The 11,244-nt window shown below is 41.9% G+C and overlaps 1 protein-coding gene across 3 annotated transcripts in view; it reads left to right on the top strand.

The window, feature by feature from the left end:
* The window catches only part of LOC147025440 (phosphatidylinositol 3-kinase regulatory subunit gamma-like), a 210,175-nt gene extending 199,212 nt beyond the window's left edge, over positions 1–10,963 (top strand). For all 3 annotated transcript variants that reach the window (XM_085886401.1, XM_085886403.1, XM_085886402.1), the window contains 7 exons: positions 3,862–3,960; positions 5,115–5,421; positions 5,696–5,838; positions 6,214–6,390; positions 6,591–6,665; positions 6,988–7,158; positions 7,865–10,963. In XM_085886401.1, coding sequence (XP_085742527.1) covers positions 3,862–3,960; positions 5,115–5,421; positions 5,696–5,838; positions 6,214–6,390; positions 6,591–6,665; positions 6,988–7,158; positions 7,865–8,063 — 1,171 coding nt within the window. In that variant the 3' untranslated portion in view covers positions 8,064–10,963. The remainder of the gene's footprint in view (positions 1–3,861; positions 3,961–5,114; positions 5,422–5,695; positions 5,839–6,213; positions 6,391–6,590; positions 6,666–6,987; positions 7,159–7,864) is intronic.
* The last annotated feature ends 281 nt before the right edge of the window (positions 10,964–11,244 follow it).

Below are 11,244 nucleotides of genomic sequence, written 5' to 3' on the forward strand. Positions count from 1 at the left end.
GCGAACGTAGAAATGAAAAAAGTTATAACTCCGCGTTATAATTCCACGGTGAACTTACGACCTGTAAAATATAGCCAAACGGCGTAGGGCCACCCTGAGGCCACCGCAGAAACTCTGCGGCCGCCGCACGTTTCTGTCAATTCAGAGGGCGTACGGCCGCCGTATCCTCGCCGTAGAGCAAATGTGACTTAGGCCTAAGGAGTAATTATCTGCAGAATACTGACATAGAACTGTAACCAACTGTAGTTTTCACTCTAGTATTAAGGAATAATTATCTGCAGAATACTCCAATTAGAACTGTAACCAACTGTAGTTTTAACTCCAGTATTCAAGAGTAATTATCTGCAGAATACTGTAATTAGAGTACCCAGTGTAATGGACTGGGTAACTTATTGTTTTTCTTCTGTTTATTTATTACTTTTCTTTTTCCGCCGGCAATTTGCAGATGTTTTCGCTTTAAAAATCATTTTCTCGGGAACGGTAAGTCCGATTGACAAATTTTCACCGTCGTACGTATCTTTTTTGATAGCATACTTGATTGATAATGATGACATCATAGGTCACATGATATGGGTGCCATCTTGAATAAACCAAAAAAAATTTGAACCTCTATCTCAAACTGTGCAATGGAAAAAAAAAATTCGCTTCATACATTTTAATGATCTCCCCATGGGGAAAACGGGTGGTTTTTCGTGACATCATCGGTGAAGCGGTATCCCGGTGAAAATTCGTCAAATAGAACACTGCACGGGAAAAATCTGAAATTTCTTGAGCGTCATCTACACAACAATTCAACATATAAAAAAATTATTACGTCATAGGTGACTTGCTTTGGCAGCCATCTTGTTTTGAAAAAAAAAAATTAAAAACATCTTCTCCAGAATGGCTGGACAGATTGAGGCGAAACTTTACAAACACATTCCCCATGAAATTATTTTACAAGTTTGTTACTTTCTTATTGATCACTCACATGGTTTGACGGCCATATTGAATTTACCCTAAAACTTTCAAACATCTTCTCCAGAACGGCTTGTCAGATCAAGGGGAAACTTCACAAACCTATTCTCCTTGGGTAGTGGATATAAGTTTGTTAATGAATAATTGATAGGTCACATGGTTTGGCAGCGATGTTGGATTTTGAAAAATATTAAATAATGTTTTCTCTGGAACTACTTAACCTATCGAAGTGAAAATTTTCAGCTGTCATCTTCCACGATGTGTGCATATATGGTAAAATTATGACGTCGTCACATGGTTTGGTGGCCATCTTGGATAGAAAATCGCACCTTATCCGATTAACACGACACTTCACAAACGTGTTCCCCGACACCATTAGAGGCAGAATGTAAATTTATGATGTCATAGGTCACATGGTTAATCAGCCTTATTAGATTGAAAATTAATAAATTTTAACAATCTTCTTCTCCAGAACGGCAGGCTAGATTGAGGCAAAACTTCACACACACATTCCCCAAGACATCGTTTTACACGTTTGTTAATTTCTAATTGATAGGTCACATGGTTTGGCGGCCATATTCAATTTGCCCTAAAACCTTCCCACATCTCCAGAATGGCTGGTCAGATCAAGGGGAAACTTCACAAATGTATTCTCCTTGGGTAGGGAATATAGGCTTGTTAATTTCTTATTCTTTGGTCACATGGTTTGGCAACCATGTTGGATTCAAGAAAAATATTAAATAATGTTTTCTCTGTAACCACTTATCTTGGCAACTATCATATACCACCATGTCTGCTTATACGCTAAAAATTATGTCAAGTCACATGGTTTAGAGGCCATCTTGGATCGAAAAACGTACCTTGTCCGATCAACATGAAAGTTAACAAGCATGATCCACTATCCCATTAGAGGGAGAATTTAAATTTATGATGTAATCTGTCACGTGGTATGGCAGCCATATTGGATTGAAAATTAATATCTTTAAAAGTCTTCTCTGAAACGTCTGAACAGATCGAGGCAAAACTTTACATGTATGACCGCCTCTCCATGATGAACAAAAATTCTCCCTCCTTTTGATGTACGACACATCGTTTGTCAGCCATATTGTATTTGAGGAAAAATATTAATTAATGTTTCCTCTGTAACTGCTGCATCAATAAATATGAATGTTCACAGTTATGATGGAGCAGTCATGTGGAATGAAAGGTTTAAATTTCAACTCGATCGGCCCCATGGTTTGGCAGCCATGTTCGATTGAAGGAAAAATATTAAGTAATATTTACTCTGGAACCGCTACATCAATATATGCAAAACTTCACAATTATACTCCAGCCGGCATGGGAAACGTAGCTTTAAAATTTTAACCCAATTGGGCACACGGTTTGTCAGCCAGAATTATTTACTTATTTGAATCTGTGAACTTAAAAATAAAAAAAAACATTCCAGAAAGCTCGCTTGGCTGCACCTGCATGCGTTTGAGGGTACAGGAATAGCAATTCAATTGATACCTATGATGGCTCCAGGAAAAATGGTCAACTGTGTGCAAAATAGATAGATGGAACGTGGCTTGTTCCTCGTTCCATAACTTGTGAATCCCACATCGTAGAGAAACATGTGGGGCCTCATGAGGTGGTATTTATATCGAAGCCGGACATCTGGGTACCCGGTCATCACTGCCAGCAGTTATAAAGTGACAGTTCTAGTTAGAACTGTCACCAACTATCATTTTAACTCTACTATTAAGGAGTAATTATCTGCAGAATGCTGTAACTTGAACTGTAACCAACTATAGTTTTAACTCTAGTATTATGGAGTAATTATCTGCAGAATTCTGTAATTATAACTGCAACCAACTATAGTTTTAACTCTAGTATTATAGAGTTATTCTCTGTAGAATACTGTAATTAGAACTGTAACCAACTATGGTTTTAACTCTGGCATTGAGGAATAATTATGTGCAGATTATTGTAACGTCAAAAGTTAACAAACTGCCAGGAAGTATATGGGAGTACAACTCCAGCTCTCACGACATCATTTTTGCCTGGTGCTTACTTCAAGGCTTTAAACAAACCCTCATCATCATGTGAAAGTTTCTTTGTTATTTAAACACTTGTGATTAGGTTTTGATCGCACATTAGATAATAGAATCACTCTTCGGCGATTGGCATCCAACTCTTAAAGCTCTTGTAAATTTGGTCCTTCGTGTTAAAAAAACAAAAAAAAACCACTGGAAGGAGGAACTTTTCCTCCTCACCCCCACTGGTGACGGTGCTATCCGATTACGCATGACATTCACATCAAGAGATTTGCATCATTGATACACATCATTGCATTCTTCAGCAGCACAGAACTTTCAAAAGCATTTGTTCTTTGAATTAAGAAGGAAATGATATGCGTATTTCCTTAATGCATAATTGTTTGGTATTTGCCTATTTGAACAATATTAGTGGAAGTTTATACCTTCATGGTGGTGTTTCCAAGTAATAAAGGTCAAAAATCATCTTGCAAGTTAAAATCTTTAAAAAGAAGAATATTGCAATACATTGTGTGGGGAATGTGTTTGCAATGACCTGTGATTCTCTAACTTTTTGAGTATTTATTTGTTTTGTTGTTTTTAAGATTTATGGATTTATTTTCTTAATGTTGGATGTCAAAATCGGAACTTTTATGTTGCGGTCTTCGCTCATGATATGATTTGGGGGGGCGGGGGGGGGGGTTGAAGGTACTTTTTCAGAGTTTGATCCTCTGAACCTTAAGTTACTAACCGGATATCATTACTCCTACATGGAATAAAAGTATACTTTTCAAACAATGCATTGGCAGTTACTATTCAGCCTGGAAAAGTCTTCACATTTGTGCAGTGGCTCGCATGAATGCGTGCTTTAACACTGCTCACCATGCAGGGAGGAAGTAAACGAGAAGTTGAGGAACACGCCAGATGGGACGTTCCTTGTCCGGGACGCATCCACAAAGATGCAGGGCGACTACACTCTTACACTCAGGTTGGTTTTGAAGTCCCAAGCATAACGTGATGTCATGGTATTTTATCTTTATTTATATGTACTCTTCCTCACTCTGAGCCTTCTTTTCTCTGATAGTTTTTAAGAATAACCTCCTACCCACAACACCACTACTAATTGTGTCAACTGGGGGGAATAGACAAATAAAAGTGGTCCATCATTATCCCCATGCTTTAAAAAAATATTAATGGGATATTACAATCGACTCTGTCTATCCGTTGCGCTATTTACTCCGAAACGGTTGGGCAGAAATTAATCAAACTTGGTAGTTATGATCACCACATGGCAAGGGGCAAGAGCAGTCTAATTGTGACCTTGCCCCTCGAGGTGTGATGTAAAGATTAAATACCAAAAAAAATCTAATTTGTGCTCCTTTTATTTTTTTAAACGAAACTTTGTAAGCCTGCTCCCAGCAACGATGCAACCAGCAGCTACAGGCTGCATACAAAATGATTGATGATAAATTGAACAACTTTCCTTATGCAATCAACATTGGGGGACACATGAAATATGGAATGATTTTTTTTGTGGGGGGGATTTATTTATATATATATATATATGTATATGTATATATATATATATATATATATATATATATATATATATATATATATGTATATGTATATATATATATATATACATACATACATACATACATACATACATACATACATACATACATACATACATACATACATACATATACACATTTGTTGTATGTCGTCTGTAACGCTTCATTTCCAATGGTAATCCAAGCTGCATAGCAGGATTTCCATTGTAGCTGCAGCATCTACTTTACTGGTAGTTTGTTATTTTTTTCCTCAACCCTACCTCTTTTTTGTCATTGTGCCTGTCCCTTTGTTTGCAGTTGTGTGGGAGAAAGGCAGTGATAGAAAAGCTATAAATGATGCAGTGACGCATTATTCTGTAGTGCTCGCTATCGTGAGTGGAATTTTCTCTGAAATTGGGCTTTTGAGTTCAAAACATCACGTAACCGCTCTAATCAAATTAAAGGGGAAGTGGAAGCGGAACCTCAGTCATACACTGAGCTTTAACTACCTTGATGTCGTGGTCGAGAACATGGCATCACGTTTTGGGTTTTCCCCTGTCTCTCCTTCCCTTTTTTAATCCCACAGGAAAGGCGGGAATAACAAGCTTATCAAGATATTCCACCGGGACTCTCTGTACGGTTTCTCTGACCCACTGACCTTCACGTCTGTGGTAGAACTTATCAATCACTATCGACATGAGTCCTTAGCGCAGTACAATCCAAAGCTCGATGTGCGGCTTCTCTTCCCGGTCTCGAAGTATCAGCAGGACCAAGTGGTTAAAGAGGACTCCATCGAGGCAGTAGGAAAGAAACTCCACGAACTTCACAGCCAGTTCCAAGAGAAGAGCCGAGAGTACGATAAGCTCTATGAGGAATTCACACGTACCTCCCAGGTATGTGTACGGACCACAAATCTGTGCGTGTGGTTCTCTTACCTGGGACTTGTCTGCATTGCACTTGAAGGCCACAACGTTGAACATAACATGACATGACTTTTAGTAGAGGATTGTCTCTAGCCAAGAAAACCATTTCTAGTGTATTTGTTCAGTTTGTGAATTCTGGAATTCACACCTCCTTGTCTCCTTGTCTTTTCGTCAAGTTATTCTTACCTAATCCTGGTTGTCCTTCATTTTGTCTCCTCCTCTTCCTCCTCCTCCCAACCCGCAGGAGATTCAGATGAAGCGCACTGCCATCGAGGCTTTCAATGAGACTATCAAGATATTTGAGGAGCAGAGGCACACACAGGAGCGTTACACCAAGGAGTACATTGAGCGCTTCAAGCGTGAGGGCAATGAGAGGGAGATTGAGAGGTATGTGCTCACTGGTGGCCATCTTCTCTCTTTAGCGAACCATTTAGCAGCTGTTTCTATGTTGATCTGCTGAAATACCAAAAATATTTTCTGGTAAAATAAGTTGTTCTTGTGAACAATACAAGTTGTGCTTGGCATTGTTGGTGTGCCATCTGATTTCTAATCTCATGATTTTCAGATCCTAGATCTATGTAAATCCAATATACTGTATTGGCATGTCCATGTAATTTGTGTAAAGGTGTGTGGATGTTTTGTGGCGGCAGCAGCATCCACCATGTGCTGTATAGATTCCGTTTTGTGAACCTTAGCCAAAAAAGTAGTAAAATATTCTTGTACTTACGATTTTTATTTTCATTGTCAAATCTCCCTGAACAGGATTGTTCTCAACTACGAAAAACTACAGTCTCGTCTTAACGAGATCTGCGATAGCAAGAAACGCCTTGAACAGGATCTGGCAAACCAGGCCTCAGAAAACCGGGAAATTGACAAGCGCATGAACAGCATCAAGCCAGATCTCATCCAGCTCCGCAAGATGCGAGACCAGTACCTTGTGTATGTATACCCTGCTCGTCTTCAAAATTTGCTCCGTGACATGCTCTTGTGTTTGGAAACGGTGTTGCCCCAGTGTTCCGAGCATTCCTCTATGCCCCGTGGAACCTTTTAAAAAATTTGGTCGTTTTCTTTTTGCTTGTTTTTTTTCCTTTCCTTCTGCCTCCTTGCTCACCAATGTTCGTGCCCTTCGTTTTCAACAGTTGGCTGAACCACAAGGGTGTGAGGCAGAAAAAGATAAATGAGTGGCTTGGAATCAGGAATGAGAACACAGAGGAGTAAGTTGCTTTCTGGTTTGCACTTTTGGCAGAGATGGCGTTTGAGATGATCAAGTTTGGCAAGACATTTTGGTTATGACTGTACTTTGCTTTGTGTACTTCCTTCCAACAGTGCACTTTGCTCGCCTGTCCGCTGCACAGCGAGAGGTGTGCGTGTGCATGCGTTGTGAATCAGAAAGCCCCTTGATTGTGGTTATGTTGCGTCCGCTTGCATTTGTAACAATGTGCAATGGATCGGGTGTTACCTGCTCCATAACGCCCTGCTCTCGCACACCACGACTCGGCTTCGACATCCCCTTACTTATCCCGTTGCCTCCCCCAGCCCATACGCTATGATCGAGGACGAGGAAAACCTCCCACACCACGACGAGAAGACTTGGTACGTTGGAAATATAATGCGCCAGCGGGCAGAGGACCTCCTGCGTGGCCGAGCCAACGGAACGTTCCTCATACGAGAAAGTAGCAAGAAGGGTTGCTATGCCTGCTCCGTTGTGTGAGTACTGTACCTCCCACTTCTCCTTCTGTGCCACCCCAACAATTTTGCTACTTATGATCCTTTAACCAAAAGCCATTTAGCTTTTCATTTATGCTGGGTCAGCTGATTAAATTATTTTGAAGTTCATGACTCCTCGAGCGAAGATTTTTATTTTTTATTTTTGTACATCTTCGAGGCTCGTGGAAGAACCAGAACTCAGGACGCAACAAAAGGAACATCAGAAGGAGGGGGAAAATGCCAACAGCAGGGCTGAGGGAGAAAATAGGTGGAGCATGTTGAGGGATGTGGGGAATGATGAGGGGTCAGGGAGAATGCAAGGTGTGAAAAAGATGGATGCAGAAGGAAAAAAAAAAAAACAAGGACAAATGTGTCCAAGAGCCGCGTCCTAAAGGCAATAACAACAACTTCCACCTGTTTTGGCACCTTGATCTACTCCCCTTTTCCCCTTTGGAAATGTATGGAGCCGCATTGTCTTTTTTTAGAAACGAATCGATGAATTCGAACACGTTTGTTTTGATCAAACGTAGGAAGGCAGCTCATGGGTTCCAAGAAATTAAATATCAACATCGCCGATTTTAAGTCATGAATGCTGGTAAGATTAGCCATGTTTTCCAAATCCTTTGGGGGTTTTTATTTTTTGGCTGTATCGTACACGCTTCTCACCAATTGGATTTTTTTTTTCTTTTTCCTTTTTTTTGTCTAGTGTGGATTCCGAAGTGAAGCACTGCATGATCTTCAGTACAACCACCGGTTACGGTTTTGCCGAGCCCTACAACCTTTACGGCTCTCTGCGTGAGCTGGTGCTGCATTACCAGCAGACGTCTCTCGTGCAGCACAACGACTCTCTCAACGTTACGCTCTCTCACCCCGTGCACGCCCAGCAGGGCTCTGCTCGTCGGTGAATGGTCCAGCCGGTGGAAAACGTTCCCACTTTTGACTCGATGCCGTCACCGCCTCGATTCCACAGCCGTCGCGTCGTGGCTGGTGTTGCCCACTAACGCTTTCTGCAACCTGTCCACGCCTCGCAGGCAGCAGCGAAGAGACTTGTGTACATATTCTTGAGGAAGTACTCACCATATTCAAAGTTGCACCTTCTTTGTTTTAAGGTAATCTTGCTCTCGGGACAGGATTCGTCACAAGTGAATTTGTAAGTAGGGCCATTCCATTTTCGATTTTCTGCCGCAACGCAAGCAAGGTACTTGTTACTCTGGAATGGTGTGGAAGAGGAGGTTGGGGTCTGGAAGGGGACAGGGAGGGTGCAGAGCGGGAGAAGTATCTCTCTGTGAACCAGAGACCAACTTGTCATATTGAGCGAATACCTTTTAAGAACCGAAAGACTGCCATTTTGTGGAAGATGGGCAGAAGTTGAAAGGAACCCATCGAGCCCCATTGGCAATTCACATGCCTTTTCGTCGTGGTGCTACGATCTCACTCATGGGTAGGCCGTGCTCTGCTCCGTGGCCTTGCCACAGACCTTGCGGTGCAAATCTCCATCAGGTGCTGGCAAAATAAAAGACTCAACGATCGGAAACTTTTCATTTCTGCCTGCTTTCCACCAGATTCTTGGTTTCCATTGTGTGCTTTGTGACATGAGCCAATTTCTCATCTGATGCAGATGGAGCAAATGTTGTCCGCATTCTTTATGCTTTTACGATCATTGTGAAGGGGAGGTGTGTCGTTATTTTAGTTATCTTGTAAATACATTCTCACATGGTACTCCCACCAAAAGCTGCTTTCATTGTAATGGCAAGAGCAAAATGTTTTTTTTGTTGTTGTTTTGTTTGTTTTTCCTGTGGTTGTCCTTTTCTCTCTCTGTCTGTCTCTGTCGTCTCTGTCTCTGTCGTCTGTCTCTCTGTCGTCTGTCTCTCTGTCATCCCTCTCTCTCTCTCTGTCTGTCTGTCTGTCTGTCTGTCTGTCTGTCTCTCTCTGTCTGTCTGTCTGTCTGTCTGTCTGTCTGTCTGTCTGTCTGTCTGTCTGTCTGTCTGTCTCTCTGTCTCTCTCTCCCCTTAATGTTTTTGCTCGGTTTTATTTTTCTCTGCGACGTAGAACTGGACAGTGTTTTAACTTGCTGATAGAGAGGATGAGTCGCCAGCAGATATCGTGCTCATCTGACTGGGCTTGGTGCTAATCGTCTCTGGCCTTGTATGCATCTCGTTGTCTCAAACCTTTTTTTTTTATTTTTTTTAACGATGTTTTGTAGTGATTGCCACTTTAGTTCAATTCCTTTTAAACGGCGGTCGTGACTGGGCATTGAAAGAAGTCCTCCACCCACCCCCCCCTCCCCCACTCCCCCTCCCAATCCTACCTTGCTGTTGGCAGGCAGCTTCATGTAAAAGCATTGTTTCGAAAAGGTTTTTTTCGAGTCGAGCAAGGAGTTTAACCCAAAGCTGGTGTACATGAGAAACTGGCAGCCCTTTTGCAGTGAGCGTGGTTAAGAGCTCGCTCGGCAGCTCGACGAGGCCATCGTCCGTTTCTGCCTCCTGACCTTTCGTTCCAGAAGCGCTCGGGGTGGTAACCGTGCCATGCTCCGGAGTAACTCTCGCTTTTGCTCGGGGTTTCGTTTGCACTGAGACCCGAAGGGTTCCCAGCAACCTGGAATGTAATAGTTGTTGTTTTTGTTTTTTTTCTTAAATAATATAAAAGCTGAAAAGATGTTATGCTGTTGGGTGCAAGCTTAAACAAACAAACAAACAAACGATAAACGAAAGATGTAGCAATAAGTGACGCATGGTTTCTGGGCTGGACTTTTTGTACTGCCAAGATATGTTCGGCTTTATTGCGAAGCTGCTATAAAGGACGAGGCTATGAATCGTACAACAGCCATGATAGCAAGTGGCCACAACGCAGCCACGAGGGTATGAGGAATAAAGCTCAGACGAGTGTAAATGCTTTCTCTACGTGCACAGTGGCTGAAAGTTACTACTACTACTTCTTTTTCTGCAAGTATTATGACTGTTAGTGAACAGGTATTGTTTCTTTGTTTTTTTTTTTTTTGTTTTTTAACTCTTTCTTTGGCTTGTGTACATTGTGTATGCAGTCTGTGATGCTTGCCAAACCTTGTACCACCTGTTAAACCTTTGTGCAGTTCTGCCGTGTTTATAGACTATTGTATCAGCCTATTTTTCTCAGTAATTCAAACTTTGATGGTACGATAGATTTTAAAAAGAAAAAAATTTTTTTTTTCCTCTTGTACGTGTTTTAAGTATACATTGCTCTGCTTCCGAGTGCACTAGAGTGTGAAGGCTTTTTATGTAGAAAACTGGCGCGGAAGTGGTCACGCAGGGCAGTGGTCAACGCGTTGTGGTTCCAAATGCAGAAAGTTTTAATTTTTTTTTTTCCTTTCCACCTCTTCCTTGAAGGGAGGGGTGGGTGTTGGAGCAATGTGAGCGTCAGCATCGCGATTTAGACGTAATTGGTTACAGCTGTTTGCGATAACACAATTTTGTTTTGCTGGCAACCAGACTGTTTACAAGTTGATCGCACGGCGAGCCTACTGCCCGTGTGGGCCGCAGACTTTGTGCAGGACCAACGAGCAGGTTCTTGAGTATCGAGAAGACTCTGGCTTGGCCGTTTGCCTCAGCCAGCCAGCCCTACCTGTGCACCGCCTGCGATGGTGAGAAATCGCCATTCGTGCTGTGGATTGGGGGATCTGCTTTGGAGAGCTCTCATGATGGGATGTATCAGGGTGCTTGTACCATGGTTGTCTGACTGACTTGCTGGTTTGTCTATCTCCATTTTCGTGCTGTTACCATCCATGTGGTTGTCTACGCCGATAACAATAAAAAAAGACTTTTGTCCGGTATTGTTTGACTTCATTTTGTCAAAAAATAACGATAGCGGCCAGAAGAGCAATAAACTAGTGGTGTATTGAGGAGTAAACCTGATAGAGAGACATCGGCAGCGCAGTGCTCGGAGTACGTTGCTTTGTGTTCCCTCCTTGTCCTGATTTCACTAACATGCTACTCAAACGTCACATGGCCTGCTCTTTAAAGTAATGCAGAGCTTGGGCAGTGCCAATATCTTCCAACTGAACACCCCACTCAAACTTTTCTCATGGACATGTTCAAGAACCCTAAAATTATG

This window comes from Eptatretus burgeri, chromosome 6, assembly GCF_056783735.1.
Source record: "Eptatretus burgeri isolate ZD-2024b chromosome 6, Ebu_testis_v1, whole genome shotgun sequence".
Classification (NCBI taxonomy): Eukaryota; Metazoa; Chordata; class Myxini; order Myxiniformes; family Myxinidae; genus Eptatretus; species Eptatretus burgeri.